Below are 20,926 nucleotides of genomic sequence, written 5' to 3'. Positions count from 1 at the left end.
TGTGAGAACAAAGGGCAATGATTACGTCTCAGTCGGCTCCAGCCTTAAATGTGCACATACTGTCCATACAACGCTACAGGGACGCCGCAGTTTCGGGGTCCACGCGCTCCCATCTCCGGAGACAGGTCACGTGAAGCGGTAGACGTACACCATCACACGTCACCCCAACCCATGCTCTAAGTGGGTCGGTGTGAGGACAACCCCAAAAACAGACTGTCCTCAGTGCGCCCCGACCGTTCACCCTGCGCCAAAAAAACAATAAAAGTAAAATCCAATAAAAATCTGTATTTTTACCGTGAACGAATGTATTTAATTTCATTTTCTGACGTTAATTGAATGAAACCCAAACCGCAGTGCGTCGTCCCGCTCTGAGCCCCCGCCTCACGAAAGCGGGAACAAACTTTAAAATCAGGCCTTTGTAGATCCAAAGCGAGTGAAGACCCAGTGAGTAGATTTGTTTATTTCTCGCCCAAATTTTTTTGGAAAACAGCTTTTCATGGACCGATGAGGTGAAATCAGTGAAAATTCACAGAGTAAATGCGACGCTGGACTGAAACCAAAATCCCTGCTGCCGGACGTCCCTTCAGCGTCCCTGCTGCCGGTGTAAACGCAAGCGGGGGAAAAAAAAAAAGGCCACTTGAAGGTATTTTGCTGTCGTGGCAACTGCCCAGGGCCTAGTTCCCCTCAGAGAAAACCCCCTGCACTAACAAAAAAAAAGTTGCTCAAAGCGACATTCTAAGAATCACCATGGTTTTCCGGTTCCCCAAAGTAGGGAATTGAAATAAAGGACGGTTCCTCCGAAGGTTCTTAGAAACTGTAAGTTCCCACACTGCAAAAAGGCCTCATGTCTGCTCTTCATATCAACAGTGTGTTTTCTTCACATCAAAGAACTAGTTTGGTCAGAATTGCAATCAGTTTTCGAAAAAGTGAATAAACGCTCAAACGGCTTGTCTTGATAGGATATATTCTTTATATCAGTATCCTAATTTATAACTCGTAAATGTGAGTGAATAGTTGATTCCACAATAGCGAGCGCTGATGGACAGAGAGAACAGCCGATGAGCTGCCTCACGGGCGATGGATATGAACACACACCCTCGAGATGGCTGAACGACCAGGGCGTGGGTCCGTTCTTTAAGGATTATAGAACATCATTTTCATTTCATATCTACCGCCGGTTTGATTAATATGGTTATTTTCAAGGTTTTATTTAAAACCTGGAGAGAAAGCATGCTTTGAAATCGGGGGCCAAAAAGTTTTGTTTTTTTGGAAAGATATTGACATTATAAGATATTGCATAAAACTGCACCAATTGCACAACGGGTAGAAAGTGAAAGTGTCCATTGTAGGTGCTTTCAGGGGTGGACAGGGGTCAGCATGGACACTGTGAGCGCTCCCATATGCAGCAAGCTGCCATGCACTGTGTGTTCTACACCTTTCTATCATAGCACCGTTCACTGTTTCACCACTTTGTGCTGCAGTAGTTCTTCTGTGGGAGCCAACCAGACGGGCTGGACCTGGCTCCCCACAATGAGCCTTGAGCCCCATGACCCTGTCGCCGGTTCACCGGTCGTCCTTCTTTGGAGCACTTTTGGTTGGTAGTAACCACTGCAATTCAGAAAGCACGCCGCTGGCAAAATTAAACCCACATCACATCTAAATGAAGGAAATGAACGTGAATCCATCACACGCAGCAGGGGAACTTCAAAACCAGAAGTGAAAGCATGTTCCGAAAGTGGAACTAGGGCGGTGTTCAAGAGATTGCAGTGTGGTGAAGTTAGCGAACGACTCAAATCTTTTTGGTGAATGATCTACTTGTAATACTTTGGGTCAAATTTGGGAGGTTTTTTTTCACAAATTTCTGCTCGGTACGTGAACCAATTTGGATGACACTTAAACCAGGAGATGTTTGTGACATAGCGGCTCAAACGACACCTCAAACGTATTCGTAGAATTAGTGTCACTGTTTTGTCCCAGATACTTTTAGCCACGTCGGACATATTTTGCCGTTCAACGCATGAGCTCGTGTCTGTGATTTGGGTGAAATTGAGTCTTTTTTTTTTGTTTTTATTTCGAATTTCTGCTCCGTATGTGAATCGACTTGGATGAAACTTTGACCAGGAGATGTTTGTGACGTACCGGTTCAAACGAGACGTACCGTGTTCATAGCTTCTGCTGTTTCTGTTTCAAATAGTTTTAAGGTTAGGAGCGACAAAAATAGGGGCTGTGGGCTGAACCCCTAATAATAATAATAATAATGATAATAATAATGATAATAATAATAATAATAAATATAGCAGCAGGCAACAATACCCAGAGTCCAGTTTAATCATGTCAGGTATGTATTAAAGGTTTCCGAGGCTCTGAGGTTCCGTAATCCAGGTTCCTGAATCTGCACTCTGTGATTATATGTGGGGACATTTGGAGCGGACCAAGGGACCATGCCAGTTGAGACGTCACCGAAAATCTCAGATTCTTTCTTTTTTTTTTACCTGTGCTGTCATCATGCTGGACGTACAACACAGAGTATTTGTGCAATTGCATCTAGGACAGAGTTAGTCAGCAAGTGGAGTTCAAATTCTCAACCTGCAATGACACTCTTTATTCATTCTTAAATCATCAACATCTGCTGCAATAACTCTGTCCTGTGGACGAGCTGTGGGACGACAAGAACACAGCTTTTTTGGTTATAGTCACCACCAACCCCCCTCTTTGGAGAACTATTTTACCACGTTTTTGTCTATAAACAACTGATCACAACTCCAAGAGGTGGAGAATCACCACGGTGAGAGAAATAAACATAGGACCAAACAACATTTACACAAAAACATAAACATTGGACGACAAGATGAATTGAGAAACAGTGAATTAGGAACAGGAAAACTGGAACTACAACTGGTCACGTGGCCTATTCCTGTCAGTTATGGCAGCAAATGAGGGAGGAAAGGAGAGGAATGCAACCAGGAGGTGCTGAGGTGCACTCCAAGCAGGTGTGTGTGTGTGTGTGTGTGTGTGTGTGTGTGTGTGTGTGTGTGTGTGTGTGTGTGTGTGTGTGTGTGTGTGTGTGTGTGTGTGTGTGTGTGTGTGTGTGTGTGCCGCCGGCACAGAACCCGGGCCACGGGCGCAAGGCACGGAACGTGGGCCCAGATCATGGCCCCACGGCGACAGACCGACACCCCGCCTGAGCCGGCAGGACCACCCCCCCCCGGCAGGTATACAGGCCCTTCGCCACCCCCAGCAACCGGGGCGCCTGGCGCAGAGAAGCCGCGCCGCAGAATCAAAAGGCCAATAGCCGCCCCCCACATCCCAACCTACACCCACTACGGCAAGCAGTCCCCCCCAGGGGCCCGGAAGGCACCCGGTAGCCCTCTCCGCAGCCCCGCCAGGTCGCAGCACATCCCAAGCCACCAGGCGCAAGCCATCAGGACTCCAGCCAGGCTGGGAGGGGGGGCCGATCAAGCCAACCTACAGTGGTCAGCCAAGGGCCCAGAGCATCCGCCATGTCCAGCAGCTCCCAGATTCTTTCTTTAACCGTTCTCCTTTTATGGGGGCGGGAGCCGGCGCTCCTGCTGTAGGATTGGCTGTTCACGTCACACTTTTTTAAAACGTTGCACGAGTCACAGTTTTCCAAGTTTCCTTTAAGCGCAGCTTGCTCAAGCTGTCTGGGTGTCGCACTCCCAATTGGCTGGAGGGGAATGAGTTCCGAAAGACGAAGCTTGGACTGATATAACTTTGAATGATTATGTCACAAAGTGCCCGCTCCTCCAACTCATGAAATGACGACAGTTTTTCACTAATTTCTGCTCCAAATTTAGATCGATGTTGATCTAACTCGAACAATAAGCCGTCTGAAACGTCTTGGCTCTAACGAAACCTCAACTGTGTCTGTGCATACTGCAGTTGTCTTGTTAAATTATTTTTTGCCTAAAAAACACAAAGATTAAAAAAAAAAAACCACTGCAGGCTCGACCCCTAATAATAATGATAAGAATAATACATTTGATCTATAAAGCGCTTTTCTAGGTAACCAAAGGTGCTTTACAGAGCCTGATACAGGGACAAAAAAATAACAGTTTAAATATATTTAAAATGTGAACTGAAAGTGTGTTTTAAAAATAGGAACTAAAAGGGGCGATTGGGGGGGCTGATGGCCTGGGAATTTTTTTTTTTATTATTTCCCAGTAGATTATGGTCTATTGGGAAATACACGAGGGCGGGGTCAAGTACTTTCCCCACTGAGCCTGATGTCAGCCAGTGCTTTAAGTGGGAAACTTTTTCAGATTTAGACATTGAACTGAACTGATCTGCAGCTGATCACCCTCTCTCTTAAAGGTACATTCTGGGGTTTTTTTTATGAGAAAGATATTGATATTATAAGATACTGCAAAAAACTGCACCAATTGCACAACTGTCAGAATCTGAATTGTTTGTTTTTAACACTTTAGGTTTAATTTATATTTCCGGGGTTTCTTTGTGGGTTTTTTTGGTTTATTACTAATTATTGTTTATGTGTTAGGTTATGTTTATTTGATATTGTTTAGCAATAAGTGTATTATATATTTCCAGATTTTTATTTGTAGGTTTATTGTATTAATTCTATACATTGCATGTCATTTAACAGAATCCTTAGTCCGAAGCAACTTACAATGCATATGTAGCTCAGCTGAATATCACAAGACAATAATAATAATAATAATAATAATAATAATAATAATAATAATAATAATAATAATAATAATAATAATAATAATAATAATAACAAATATAGCTGCAGGCAGCAATACACGGGGTCCAGTTTAGTTATTTAAGGCACGTATCACAATTTTCCCAGTTCTGAAAAACACAGAATAAGTTACAAAAAGCAGCCGTCTGCTTGTTGGCTGTAAATCACGGTTTGTCATTGGTGTAACTCACCATGACGCTTGTGGTGATGCCCTCTCAGAGGGAGACGTATGACGTCCCAGCATTGGTTGTTTGGGATGTGATACGAGGTCTGTACGGCGCTGTAATGGTAATCCACTCTGTTCTCGCCTTGCTTTACACACAGGTGTGGTCTTGTATTGGCAGCTATAACAATTTGACGAGGTGCCGTCAAACACATGTTTTTTTAATGACACAAATGACAAAATTCCTAATTCTTACATGTTAAATATTAGACCAGTAGCACATATATAGGTTGAATGTGTTTTATTTTACAAATAGATCGGTAAGTTTGAAGGAATGATGACAGGACAGGTCAGATAATTGTTTCATTGAACAGTTGTCCAAAACATCTGGACAAAACAACCAAACAAAATATCTCACTATTTATTAAGATCGCATGACATGTAATAATTTTGTATTAGAAAGAATGGCAAACTTCCAAAAGTCCAAGAAATTCCAATAAATTGAAAAAAACTTAAATTAAGTATCAAATAAAACTGTATTTATATAAATCCTCTTATACGTAATCCTTTAACACAAAAAAAGCCAATCTTCAGGAAGCTAATTTTGGAAAGCTTGGCACTTGTTATATAGATATATTACAAAAACAAGACATAAATGAAGGATGTCTTTACCATTTTTTCTACTTTCATAATATCCGTCATCATATTGTTGTTGATGTACCTGACAAATTGTCGCAGGATGGCTGAAATGTGTGTCACAAAGTTGGTAATTGTGTATTTTACAAAGTCATGGTGCACGACAGATATTGTGATAGTTACTGTGACACCCAGGTCAGGTTTGACTGGGGCGATGTTTGTTTGTTTGTCAAACTAATGGATTTTATTACATTAACTATTTCTAAAAGTTTCTCCTCTGGGAATTTTGTGTCAGTGTCATTCTCTGCAACAATCTCGGTGGAATAATTGTGTTGCTTGTGCTTCGTACGGATACACACAGTTGTGCTGGCGGCGGGTCGTCAGCATCTTCATTCTGTACGATTGTCCTTTTGTCGCCGTGCCCCCGACGTAGCACTCCAGTAATTCCCTGTTTTCGTCAGGAACATTCACTATTTCGGTTGCCAACACCGTCTTGATAAGTTTGACTTGTATTTCTCCAACATGTCAATGACATCAGTGATATTTATCTTTTTTTTTTTCACAACAAATAGGACTTAATGAAGTACATCATTTGGAGAGGTTTGAAAATACATGTTACTCATGTGAATACAAAATGTAACCCACATGTCTTTGTAGGTTATGGACATGGACCCAACATGGGTCTGTTGTTGGTCTGTTGGGTCCATGTGCAAATTTCCGTTACCATCACCTCATTACACTCGGAATAAATGTATCCTAATAAAATGTAGCCTACATACGATGAGGACAATATAGACAAAAACAAAGTGTGATTTATTATATGCATATATTTGTAGCATCCAAAGTCTTTATTGTTGTTCTTCTTCAATGGAATCTTGTTTTTTTTAATAATTCAAATGAGATTAATCATTTTGCAATTTATTATTAAGTTCCTTCTGTAGTCCTTAGTCATTATATAGGTATAATTTGAAGAGACATTTATTGAAATACCATAAATATAACATAAACAGTATTAAGTTCACCTTTTTTGTAGTGTACTAACTAACATAAGCTCTCTCTTTATGCGTCTCTGGTAAGGAGACTATGTCATTGTGAAGTTCTCCTGAATGAATGTGTAGTATCACAGAAATGACTATCGACAGATTCAGTCTTGTTGTAGTAAGCTAGAGAACTACTGGGTGAGTCATACTGATGGTGTCCAACTTTGCTCCTTTCTGTGAAAATAAATGACTGCGTAGCACGATCCCTGCTTGATAATTGCGATATAATCTCTTCCAGGAACATTATTTCTTATTCTCCCGACTTTTTTATATCCCGATAGAGATTAGTTCCTTTAATGAAAACATTGTCTAAGCCATTTGGTGTCCATGTGAAAACATTCTGGATCTTGTTTTTAAGAACTGCTGTTAAACTGACAGCTGCACACTGCTTGCTCCTTGAGTATCCAAATTGTGAATCATCCTAATGAAATGAACCTCTTTACATCGATACGAATGGGAAATCAACACTTTACTGTGTTTAATTGCTTCTCATCAACATTAACTTTCTTTCAGAGATATGGTTTTAATATTTCCCTTTTTAAAATTATTTTGTAGTGGGTATTTCCGGCAAATTTTTGAGTTGTGTTTCATACGTTTTTTTCAAAGTTTTTTGAATTCTGTTTAGTATTTTCTTTTAGAACAATGTGACTGACTTCTAAGGCTGGAGGTTTCGGCAATCACCTCTTTATTGCCTTAGACTTTGAGGTACTTTTCCGCATCTGGAACAGAGATAAACAGAAACTTTGGAATTATTTAATATCACAAACATAAAAATAGTTAAATATACAGAATTTCAGTTTTGGGTCATTCATCTACAATCTATAAGATTCCAAAGGTATTTCTTGCAAGGCAACACATAATAAAATCCTGCAAATTGCCATTTTCTTTTTTCTATTTGAATTCTTATGTTGTTATTATCATTATGATTATGCTGCTGCTGCTGCTGCTGATGATGATGATGATGATGATGATGATGATGATTTATTATTATTATTATTATTATTATTATTATTATTATTATTATTATTATTATTATTATTATTATTATTATTATTATGGCCTATTTTGATGCAAGCTGCTGCCCAACCTGTTGGGCAGCAGCTTGTGTGTTTGGGGAGTATCATAAAATACATTACTGGTCATTTTTATTTAAAAATGGTCCCTCACATGTGACGGAGTTTGGCTATTATAGTCCAATTTATCGACATTTTAGTGCAATTTATGATAATTATAGGACATTATATTGACCATTGGCTCCCAATCATTCCTGCAGTGCTTACTGGACCTTTTGACATAAAAAAGAATAATAACTTTTAAATTATATGTTCAACATTTCACAAAAACATGTTCCTTTTTTTTTTTTTTTTTTTACATCGTATTTTCTTTACACTTTTTATTTTGCATGGTGGTAGTCAGAAAGGCTGTTTCTGTCCTTGTTCGGGGCGAAGATGGACGTCACATTTCCCACAGTAGACGTGCGATTTCCGGGTTTCCTATGTGTTGGGAAATGATCAATGCCATCCTTTCTCACATCAGGAGGCCCACAAGAGGTTGACCTTTTACATATAAATGTCTTAACTTGCACTGTAAATATGTCAATACATCATTAATATATTGCATTTCAGTCTATAATTGGTTTAATTAAATAATCAAAACAGTGTATTTTGCACTGTGGTAGGCATATTGCATATTGCAACTGCTGTGTCATATTTGATAAACACATTTTCACTCAACACAATTTTATTATAACATAAGGTAAGAAATATTAAATAATTATAAGTTGCTTCAAACCAGTAAATATTCAAGTTGAAATATTCGTAACAGTATAAATGTTACTCCGACGGTAACTGTTAAAATTAGCAAGGATTTGAAGAGGTCAGAAGACATTTTTTTACAGGGAGGCGTTGATCTGTCGATAACCGAGACGAAAGCAGACGCACGCGTCCAATACGATGCAGCCGACGTCAAGCGGTTTAACATGTGTCCCTAAAATTGCATTTGTTTCTTTAATTTTTTTCTCTGTTTTTAATTTGCAAAAGGGACCTCATAGTGATGCACAGTGGGCATGGAGGACACTGAAGATGCCATCGCTGTGGTGGGCATCGGATGCAATTTTCCAGGGGGTAAATCAATTTAAATGAATGTGTATAATATTATATACATCCCTGTAAGTGGAACTGACAGATATATGGATATTCTATTAACATTGAAATATATTTTTAAACAAGATTCTGGATTTTAAGGAAATAAATCAGGACTTATGTGTGAAATATGTGATAAAGAAGTAGATCAGTTAGTTTACTATAACTTTAATTTTTCAATCTTTTCAATCTTTTTTACAATAATTATACATCTGATTTAATTATGTCATCAAATAATACAAGTTATTTCAAGTAACAGTTGCTGTTTTTTTGTTTTTTTTATCTTTTCTTAAATCTATTAAGCTTTATAGCATAAGTTATACGCCGGATTAACAAATGCACTGCACCATAAGTACTTAAGGACAGCACTTTTGATGTAAATGTATTGGATTTTTCTTTATTTTTACTTCTTATCACAAGTCCGTAATGCAAAACAGAAATAAATATTGATAAGAACAAGAAAGAAAAGAAGAAAGTTATCAAGGAAATACAACTAAATTATGGCTATTACAAGTAACGCCCTATGTACCTGTAATTTAATACCAATACTTCATTCTGTGCACACTTTGTACTCAGTATATGGGTTATATATTTCATTTTTATGTATTTCTCTATGTTATATTTTATCTTCTTATACAGAATATATTACCTATTGTGATTTTGTGTGTCCCCACAAACAGGAGAGGGGCTGGAAAACTTCTGGAAAGTTCTTGTGGAAGGAAGGAACTGCTCTGTTCCCATTCCCAGCGAGAGGTTTGACCTGTCCAGCTGGTACGATGCTGACGACAGCAAGACGGGGAAGTCGCGCACCGCCAAGGCCGCGCTCGTCCAGGGGTGCGCTTTGTTGCTTCCTTTTCTCTGATCGTTTTAAATCCGTGTTACGTTATGATCTGCAAGAAGGGACGAAGCCGCTGCTTGCTGAGCACCATTTGAAACGTATAAAACGGTAACGAACAAGTGGAGAGAAAAAAAATTGCATCAACACATGCTACAGAGCTCAGCATTCTTTAAAGTGGTAATCCATAAGATCATCAGTGTCGGGGGGGGGGGGGGGGGGTGTTGCAATGAGATCAAATAAAATAAAATAAGATATGGGGGGGATTCAGAAGTCAGACGTCGTCGTCTTCATGGCGGACCCTGCCACCAACGACAGAAAAACAACATACAGTGGTAACTTGAGTTAGGAGAAGAAGAAGAACAATCTTTATTTGTCACACAGCACACCACACTACAACACATGCACACACACACACACACGCTTTGGATGGTGCCGGTGAAATGAGGCCTCTGCAATTAACCATCCTGGCTTGTCCTTCCTCCGGGGGCACAGCCAGGAGCAGTGGGCAGCGTTCGTGGACACACCCGGGGACCTTCTTGCTGTGAGGCAGCAGTGCAATGCACTGCGCCACCAAGAGGAGGAGGAGGAGCGCACTAACATACGAGTTTTTACGAGTTTTTCCGAGTTACGAGCCGTCGTTCCGTCGATTTTTTTTGTATTGATTTGTGAGCAAAAATGTGAGTTAGGAGGAGCGAGCTCCAGGTGCACGGCCGCTGGTGGGCGTGGCCAGAGAACGCGGCCACATCCCGCGTCTCAAAAGCATCGCTTTTGTGTTTTGTTGACAATTTTTTTTTCGAACCGAGGGTCCGGAAAAAAAAGTGCTAAGAAGAAGAAGCGGATGATGTCGTTGACTTAAAGCACAAAATCATAGAAAAACATGAGCAAGGTGCGAGGCAGTACGAGCGTAGTACTTCTACCATATGTACAGTACTGAAGCAGAAGGAGACGATAAAGGGTACTACGCCAGCCAAGGGCATTACAATAACGTCTAAGCTGCGGACCGCGTCCATGAAAAGATGGAGAATCTGCTGTTGGTGTGGTTGACGGAGAAGCAGCTCGCAGGAGACAGCGTGACGGAGGGTTTCATCTGCGAGAAGGCAGAAGAGAAGAGAGATCTACACATTCTCTTTTATTGTGTTTTATTATGTTTTTATACAATATTTGTTATTTATAAATACATTTTTCTTATTGAAAAACACGTAACCAAAAAAAATTTGTGGTGTTTTTTTGGGGGCTGGAACGGATGAATGGCATTTCAATTAATTTCAATGGGGAAAATTGATTTGCTATACGAGCAGATTGAATTACGAGCTCTGTCACGGAACCAATTAAACTCGTAAGTCAAGGTACCACTGTACATTACTCCACTACGTTGAATGATTGTTTCTTGTAAAATACCAGCTCAATAAATGACTACAAATACGATTTTCTTCTGAGAACAAAATAATCTTAAGGATGACCACTTTAATATCAAAATGTGTAAATTGTAAATGTGTGCATGTCTCCATAGAAGGTGCAGATAGCTGGAATATCAAAATGGAAGCTGACCTCACCCTTCCCCCCCCCGGTTTCTCCCGCAGGTTCAATGAGTTTGACCACAGGTTTTTCGGGATCAGCGACAGCGAGGCGGACCAGATGGACCCGCAGCAGAAGCAGCTGCTCCAGTGCGTGTACCGAGCCCTGGAGGATGCTGGGATACCCCTGGAGGAGGCCAGCGGCACCAGCACCGGAGTGTTCATTGGTGAGAAAATTTGCTCATGAATATAACAAAATGGGGAAAATCAAACGGAGATTATCGCGATTATGGGACGAGATATAAGAGTGCGACAGTAAATAATGAAATTTACTGAACGTCACAGAATGCTCTATCTGTGATTGTCACTGGACAAAAACAGGTGGAACTTTTGGTTGCGCCTCGCCCACGCAAGTTTATAATAAAAGACGAAAAAGGCGAGCGGAGTCAGTACGGTGGCACGGTGCTTCACAGCAGGAAGGCCCTGTGTCCCACTCCTTCCCGGGGCACCACGTGCAGAACCTGTCCTGTCCCCCACCACCGCCTGGATCCATCACCTGGAATCGGGAGAAAGGCTGAATTTGTCTAAATGTGACTAGATCCACTGTCTTTCAATTCCAATACACATGTGCTGATTCCGGTACCAGAGGCCTTTATTCTTATTCTTGTTGTTAGTATTATGTGTGAGGTTACGTGGGGCTGTCATAAGCCAGACGGGACTTTTTATTTGTCTATGTTTTACATTAAATTCAAGTGTGTTTGTAGTAATTTAATTGTAAAATGTAGACATTTGAAAAATGTCTTTGTTTAATGCTTCCATTAATGATAGATAATACTTTAATGATAATAATAACATAGCACTATAAAAATAACTGTATAATGTGGAAACTGAATAATCATAAATTGTGTGCTTATTAATTGTGTATTTATCCATTCATGTTCCCCCTTGTGCTATATATTATAATAATGCTGTTATAACACCCTTGACTCTGTTAGTACCAGGTAAGTACATAATAATTATTTATAATTTAAAAAGTAGATACCTATACCAATTATATATCCTGTGAATAGCATCACATTTGTTTATTCTATAAATTGTTATATATTTGGCTATTTTGGTTCTTTTTTTGGGGGCAATTTGTGTCTATTTGGAGGTTTTTATCCTATTTAAATTTTAATTCTTATTATGATTTATATATATTATATTATTGTTTTATAATTTTTTTTTTAATCTTTTATTTTCAGACTGTAGAAGAAATAAACACCAATCTTTAATTTTAATCTTTAAAATTTATCGTGTATGATAATGTACTAATTTACTTAAACTGATCCTGGTTCTGGTTCTGGTTCTGGTTCCAACTCAGGTCTGATGAACAGGGATTTCGAGCAGTGTGCCGCCCACATGCACCCCGCCGTCATCAACCACTGGACGGGGACGGGCCTCGCCATGAGCATCGCAGCCAACCGCATCTCCTACACCTTCAACTTCACCGGACCGTCGCTGTGCATCGACTGTGCGTGCTCCTCGTCCCTGGTGGCGCTGCACCTCGCCTGCCAGGCCATCAGACAGGGTCAGTACGACTTAGAACCACTAAAAATAAGGAAAACAAACAGCAATTCAGGTTGTCAGCGGAGTCTGCCAGAGAAATACTGGCTGGCGATTCCAAACCCCTTATATTTCACTAAAAAAATATACATTGCAGAAAAGGTTGCATTATACCATTACATGTCTGCATGTTATGGTATAATGCATAATCTGCAGGTTCTCCCCATATTCACATAATTTTCCTGCAGGTGCTCCATTTCCCCACCCCATAAAGACAGGCACGTTATGGTTAGAGGCTCTGGCCGATGCCCCTGAGCAAGGCATCAGTCCAGATCTGCAGTTGGTCTCCGGGCTCGACTACATGTAAAGAATCGGGGTGACATGGGATGTGCAGCTTGTTCTCTGTGCATTTAATTTGGTCTTCCTAATTTTGTAATTCTCAACTTCTCAAAATTATAAGAGAATTTTTGGAACCCCTGACCAGTGTTGGAAATATGGGGGAGCCAAAAGGGACTCAGGCCCCTGAATGAGACTTCTCTGAAAGCAACAGTTGAAATTAGGGTGGGTCGTGTAAGTAATAAAGTAATACAATTAATAATTTGTTAAACGTTCTCTTACTTATTACAATATATATCCATTCCTACAGTGATTGATAAAAGTTAAAACGTGCACTGTGTTGTTTAGAAGAAGTATGTGACGGCTAAACATGTGTCAGAGGGTGTTCAACCAATGGCGAGTGAGAACTTAGAGCAAGTGTCAATGGATGTCCCGCCCCCTCTGTCTCTGAGCCAATCACGGTGCACAGAAGAAAAACACTATCTTATGTCCTTAATTACAACTTTTTATGAAGTGTGTTGATGAAAAACTTGCATGATGGCATCATTCATGGATTATTACAACATTTGGCCATTGAGAACCCCCCCTGAAAGCGCTGCCCTTGACCCTTCTGATGGAGAACTGTTGGCTAGACTGGTTAATGCTCCACTCACTGTTTCACCAGCTGCTCCGACAATGGTTGCATCTCTATTTTTCTCTTTTCATTTGCTTTTCTTTACACTGCGTCTTTACATATTTACTGAATATTTTTCATAACTCAAATATTTGCTCTATCTTATCAGGGGACTGTGAGATGGCGTTATGCGGCGGCGTCAACTCCATCTTTCAGCCCAGGGTCTTTGTTGCCCTCAGCAAAGCCAAAATGATCTCACCCGAAGGAACCAGCAAACCTTTCTCCCGCCGAGCCGATGGCTACGGCAGAGGAGAGGGATGCGGCGTCGTCCTAGTCAAGCCTCTGAAAAAGGTCAGGATAGGTGAAGGAAAGTGCCAGCTATCTTTTTCAATTTAATAGACCACTTCCTACTTCTTCCCCTAATGCTCTCCTTTACAGCAGTGCATTCCATTGAAGGTCATGTTACTACTATAACATTAGTTTCTGATTTAAAATTTAATCACATCAATCAATAAAGATGCTTTTGTATCAGTGATAGGTAATCATTTCTATGTACTGAAATTACAATTGGTTTTGGTAATGGTTTTTAGAATCTATTGTTGATCTTACTAAAGTAATGCTTGTGCTATGAGCTATAATTACAGCATGATTCAGTTCATTCAGGTATTTAACAATTTTGATAAATGTAGAAAAGAAATAAGTTGTGAAATTATTGTATTTTAAACAGGCTTTACAGGACCGTGACAATGTATGGGGTGTCATCAGCAAAACGGCAGTCAACCAAGATGGCCGCTCGGTCACTCCTATCACGAAGCCCTCGATGAGTCAACAAGAGGAACTCCTGAGGAGGATCTACTCTGAGTCGGACATTGCCAACGTCCAGTACATCGAGGCGCATGGAACTGGAACTCCGGCTGGAGACCCGACGGAGGCAGGCAGCATCTCAAACATCATCGCCAAAGCCAGGCCCTCGGGGGCTGACACATTACGCATCGGCTCCGTGAAGAGCAACATCGGACACACAGAGTCTGCGGCTGGAGTGGCAGGACTCATTAAAATACTGCTCATGATGAAGCATGAAACCATCGTTCCTACAGTGTTCTATTCCGAAGACAGTGCCAGTGTAGATGCAAAGGCTCTGAATATCAAAGTTCCCTCTGAGGCAGAGAAGTGGAGGAACTCTGGGGAAAGGATAGCCGGAGTTAACAATTTCGGATTTGGAGGAACAAATGCGCATGCTATTGTCAAACAACACAAACGGTCGCACTTGCCTCGAAACTGCGAGGGGAAATCAAGCAAGTTTTTTGTCATCTCAGCAAAGTCACTGAAATCTCTCAGCTTGATGCTAGAAGACACCATCAAACAGGTAGATGCTGACAACAGGGTTGACCTTGATTCTCTCGTGTTTACAGCCGCATGCAGAAGAAGCCACCTGAAGCATAAATACAGAAAGGCCTTTCTGGTGTCCTCTTTAGGTGATCTCAAAGATCAGCTCAAAGCGGCCTTGAGCAAAACCGTTGCACCTTCCTATTCAGATGCAAGGTTGGTGTTTGTCTTCTGTGGCAACGGTGTCACGTACCATGGCATGTGCAAGCAGCTCTTAAAACGAGAGCCTGTGTTCAGAGATAAAGTCAAAGAGATTGGGAAATATTTCCAAAGATTCAGCACGTTGGACATATTGAACAGCCTTGAGAGTGAGATCGAAAGGAGTGACTTTGAAAAGCCAGATGTTGTGCAGCCCCTTCTCTTTGCCATTCAGGTCGGCATCGCCACACTCCTCAAACACTGGGGTGTGAAGCCAGATGCCATCCTTGGACACTCTGTTGGCGAGGTTGCTGCTGCTCACTGTTCTGGCCTATTGTCTCTGGAGGATGCGATCAAGGTCATCTACTACCGCAGCGCTCTCCAATGTCGGGTCATTGGAGGGAAGATGCTGGTAATTAGTAACATGGCTGTGTCTGATGTAGTCAAGCTCCTCACTCCTTACAACAACAAGATTTGCATTGCTGCTTTCAACAGCCCCCAGTCCTGCACCCTGTCGGGGGATGCAGATGCAATAGCAAGACTTCACGATGAGCTTAAATTCTCAGCCAAGGGTCCGAATCTATTCCTCCGTGTACTGGATGTGCCTGCTGCCTACCACAGCCACATGATGGACCCAATTCTGCCCGACATCAGTGAGAGAATTGGATCATTAGGGGTGAATGATCGAGACACAGAGTTGTTTTCTACAGTGACAGGCAAGGAGGTTGAGGATCCAGATTTTATCACAGGAGAATACTGGGCAAGAAACATCCGCGAGCCAGTTTCTTTCGAGCAGGCATTGAGTGCAGCAACTAAAGGGAAGAAGAATGTAGTGTTTGTTGAGATTGGCCCAAGGAGGGCTTTGCAAAGGAACATCATGGAAACTCTGGGAAATAACACCCCTGTTTTGGCCTCTGTCCAGCCAGAGAAAGATCATGAAACAATGCTTGCTGTGGTATCAAAGCTTTTTGAAGCAGGAGTTCACGTAGATTGGAAGCAGTACTACGACGGGTGCGAGATGAACCCATTGTCTTTTCCGAGGTACCAGTTTGATTGCTCTGAGAGAGATGTAATCATTGGGGCATCACAGAAAAACACAGCAAGTAGTCACCCCATCCTCTCTCAAACTGGCAGTGAAAGCAATGTTTTCACTTGTGATCTATTATCTGACTCATCCTTCTACCTTAAAGAGCATAAGCACAATGGCATTCCCATCATCCCGGGTGCTTTCTATGCTGAGTTGGGTTTGGCTGCTTTCATGGCGAGTGCCAATCCAAAAGTTCCTCTTAATTCGCTTCAGCTCAGCGTCAACTTTCAAAGCCCATTTGTTCTAACCCAGAATGCACCAGAGATGAAAGTGCAATTAGAACAAACTGGGAATGAAGCAGGTTTCAAAGTGTTCTCTTCATCAGCAGTCTATGCATCAGGCACAGTAGTTGCCAAGCAGGGGAAAGTAAACGAGCAGCCACGCATTTCCTTAAGCTCCATCTACAAAAGAGGCAAATCTGTAGTAAGTTTTGAAGAATTCTACGAAAAACTTTTTGAGGGTGGTTTTCAGTATGGGGATGTCTTCCAAAATAAAGGGGATGTACATTACGGCCAAGAGCTGATGGAGGCTTTCTCACTTGTCACAGTTCCAGAAGAATTGCGGTCTCAGTTGCATGACTATCACATTCATCCAGTTATACTCGATTACCTGATGCAGCTTCTCCCAGTTACCGTGGCACATGCATTTGCTGGCAGACCAGGATTTCCTGCCAAAATAGGCAAACTTACAGTTTTCGAACCCCTCCAACACGAGATGGTTGTCTATCTAAGAACAGTGGCTGTTGGTACTGATCACTTTGAAGTGTGTGGCTGCTTCACCGATAAGCAGGGCTGTGTGTTGGCAGAGCTCGAACATGTGTTGTTCAAATTACTTGGCAGTGCTTCCCATGTGGTTGAGGAGTACTTTTACCACAATGACTACCATGTAATCTCTGAGGAAATCACATTCTCCAACCCTCCAAGGGCTCTTGTCTTCTGTGACCATTTAGGAATATCCACAGCCATGAAAAAATATCTTGACGACACATCTATATACATTTCCACTACGCATGCAAAGGATCTCGTGATCTATGGATTCCCAACTCTGTTGGCGAAACTAAACATCAAAGATATTGCAAAAAACTTTGATGAAGTCTTGTTTCTTTGGGGTAACGAAGACCTGACAACATTGGCAGCAGATGATGTCCTGCAGAATCTGGTGAGCTGCTGTGAAATTTACCGTCAAATAGTCCTTGAACTAAAGGTTTTAAATTATCCAAACTCTATCAGAGCTGTAACCTACCGCTCAGCTGAGATCACGGTGGACCGTGTGAGTGCAGGCTTTTCTCTCTATGGAATGACAAGATCACTTTCTGCAGAGTTACCAAACCTTAACTTTCAGCTGATTGATATAAGTTCTACCTCTGGGGAGGACATTGCAGCTCTGTCTCAGGTGTTAAAATCATTGCCTTGTAGTCGTTACCCAGAATTGGTCATAGAAGATGGTTTGATTTTGAAGCCCTCAATTGTGCGCACTCCTACTCAAATGATTGAGAGTTCGGAGGGGAAATTCGGCCCATCATGGTCCGAGCCTTGCATCCTTCACACGGATGATGCATATGAAGTAACTAAGCTACGTGCCATTCCCTATGTTGTGGAGGACCAGCCAATCAGTGGGACATCGGTGGAAATTCAACTCAGTAAGATATGTGTTCATTCCTCTGATTATTTTCCAGTCAGCGATTCACATGTCAAATTTGGCCAGACAATCTACTGGAACGAGCACACGTCTCAGAACCACAAGCTTCTTGCTCTGGATCTCAGTGGTACTGTAACAGCTGTTGGGAAGAATGTAAAAAAACGGAAAGTTGGCGATCATGTTGTTTGCTGTTACCCTGTTGTTGCGGCCACCAAGGTTGTAGTACCAGAGGAAGTGTGCTATAGCACAAACAGGTTCCCATTCCTCAAGGAGACACCCTGTGTTTCATACTTTGTGCTTGCTTGGGAGATCCTGCACAGAGCCTTGCCCAAAGCCAAACATCATCTTGGGATCATATCCGTTGTCTCAGACTCGGCCCTAATGAAAGTCTTGGCCCACACCTCTTACAAATCAGGCTGGAAAGTCATTGTAGAGCCACAGTGCAATGGACGTTTTGTAGCTGTTCACCAGGTGGAAGCGTTTGTCATTCTGCCTCCATTTGACGAGTCTGTGATCATTAAATGTGGCAACATTCCCGGGGTACGAAATATTGTCATCATCGCCGAATCTCAATCTCAGTGTTTGCTTGCTCAAGAAGCCTTTCAAAGTGTCAAGGACAGTGTTCAAGTGCAAATTTTACAGATGTCAACGGTTCTGCAAAGGGGATCTCTGAGTGGACAAAGGCCACATATTTATCGTTGGCTGAAGGCCATGAATTTCAACAGGAAGTCATTTGCTCTGGAGAGTTTCACCTTTCAGAGAGAGACTTTCAAAAATAACATTGTCCCTCCCACAAAGACAGCAGCATCGTACTTCAACGTAGGGACCCTCCCTGTTGTGACCTTAGGCCTGAATGGCAAAGATCTCAAGAGTGCACTGTCTGAGATTCCAGTTCTGTCTCCAAAAAAAGAGCTTTTCAGAAAGAGAGCTGTGTACATTGTGACGGGCGGCCTATCTGGCCTGGGCTTTGAAACAGTCAAGTTCATCTCCAAAAGTGGAGGAGGACATGTTGTGATATGGTCCAGGAGCAAACCCAAGCCAGAGATGCAGAGAGCGATACACAGTGTTGAGAAAGAGCATGGGGTATGCATCACTACCATGGAGTGTGACGTGTCTGTAACAGAACATGTGCAAAAGTCTGTCAGTGCTATTTGCCAGAGATTTCCCAGCTGTCCAATCAAAGGAGTGTTTCACAGTGCAGTGGTCCTTCATGATGGGCTCATTGAAACTCTGGACAGATCTCTCTTTGAAAAGGTTCTCAAGCCTAAAGTGATGGGTGTTCTGAATCTGCACCATGCAACACTTTGCTGCCAGTTGGATTACTTTGTGTGCTACTCCTCCATCGCTGCTTTTGTGGGGAACGCGGCACAAACAAACTATGCAGCAGCCAACACTTTCCTGGACACATTCTGTCAATACAGACGCAAGCACGGACTCCCCGGTCAGTCCATCAACTGGGGGGCAATGAACCTTGGCCTTCTTTTGAACAAAGAGCACTTTCAAAGATTTCTGGAGGCCAGAGGGCTAATGGTGATGGAGGTGACTGAGGTGCACAAGAGTTTGGAACAGTGTCTCATTCTCAACAGACCTCAGCAAGCGGTGTGTCGGTTTCATTTCAAAAACATGCGCAACAACATCCTATCACAAAATAAAGCATTAACCATGCGCTTTACTGCGCTGACAAAGGAATTGTTAGAAAAATCCAATGAGGTGGATTCACTGACAACGACACTAGACACCAAGTCCAATATTTCGCCAAACGATTATGTCAAGTCTCTTCTCTGCAACACTATGGGCCTCGAAAAGAGCGAGCTGAGTGATGAATTGTCTCTTTCTTCTCTGGGCATAGACTCCATGCAGGCCATGACTCTGCAGAATCTCATCTTTCAGGAGCGAAGTGTGAACGTGCCTCTGGTCAAACTGTTAGACCCCAATGCGACCATTTCAACCCTGGTAGTCATCCTGAATGAGGGTGCTGATGATCAAAACTCCAGTGACATCAAACAAGTCTCAACACAAGACACAAATGCTGCCGCCACAAGATTCTAGAACTCTCGAATGCAGCATTTGTATGCGTGCAATGCGTAACATTCTTCACATATTGTATTCTAAAACTAATCAAAACTATCTGAGTATATTTTTTTGTAAATTCAACAACAAAAGAAGTTCTGGCCTAATGAGATAATGAACCCTTTACATGTGTCTTTTGCATTTAGCCTGATTTTATGGTTTGGTAATGAAATAAATGATGCACAATAATTCCCTCAGAGGCAGTTGTAGTTGAATAGTTTTATTTTTAGAGGTTCTGTTTTAAATTGATGTTTATGTTTTATGTTTCATTTAACACAACTATGGGTAAATTCTTTTATGTTTTTCATTTAATTAAATACATATGTGGTGGTGATTTGAAAGTGCGTTTAACATCAAGTTTATCATCGTTCATCATATCAGTTACATATGTAATACTGCCCAATTATATACAGTATATTTTTTAAATTCTTAGTTAATTACACAATGATGTCAATGTTTTTTTTATTTCTAAAATATCTAGAACTGTCGAGCACAGCTTTTGTCAAACACAGCTTGCATTGTTTGCATGTGTATTTTGCATTCTGCCTGATTTTATGTTTGGTTATGAAATGAATGATGCACAATAATTCCCAAAGGGCAGGGTAGTTGTATTTTTTGCTGTTTTGTTTCAAAATAATGTTTATGTTTTATGGTTCAAAACATTCAACGCAACTATGGGTTTATGACATTGTCTTTAATTTAATTAAATATACAGTAAATTGACAAAATGTGCATTGGACAATAGTGTCTAATAAACAACGTAATTTAATGTAATGTAAATATTTATAAAAATGCATAAATGTCACTTTATTGGCTGAAAAGTTATAACTCAATCCTTTTTGTTATTTTTATTTGAAAACGTGTCTAACATAGAATTTATCATTGGTCATCATGTCAGTTGCCTCTCTCACACTGCGTATATAAAGTATATTTTTAAATGTTGAACTTACTTTCCTTCATTTAATTCATTTGCACAATGACAATGTTTTTTGTTTTTAATAATGAAAAGCTTTAAAAAGCTTGTGTCGTTAATATGGGTATTAAAGCTTCTATCTGGA

General features: G+C 41.2%; 1 protein-coding gene across 1 annotated transcript; it reads left to right on the top strand.

Annotated features, from left to right (window-relative positions):
- Positions 1-8,627: 8,627 nt before the first annotated feature.
- Positions 8,628-20,264, top strand: LOC307244637 (mycocerosic acid synthase-like; the record flags this gene model as incomplete). The annotated part of the gene is made up of 6 exons (XM_080019894.1): positions 8,628-8,685; positions 9,384-9,537; positions 11,122-11,282; positions 12,419-12,625; positions 13,719-13,900; positions 14,277-20,264. 6 exons carry the CDS (start codon positions 8,628-8,630, stop codon positions 19,845-19,847), a joined length of 6,333 nt encoding a protein of 2,110 aa, XP_079876020.1. The 3' UTR covers positions 19,848-20,264.
- Between the last annotated feature and the right edge of the window lie 662 nt (positions 20,265-20,926).

This window comes from Zeus faber (assembly GCF_960531495.2).
Source record: "Zeus faber genome assembly, chromosome: 19".
NCBI classification, from domain to species: Eukaryota; Metazoa; Chordata; class Actinopteri; order Zeiformes; family Zeidae; genus Zeus; species Zeus faber.
This window is presented reverse-complemented; position numbering and strand designations above follow the sequence as displayed.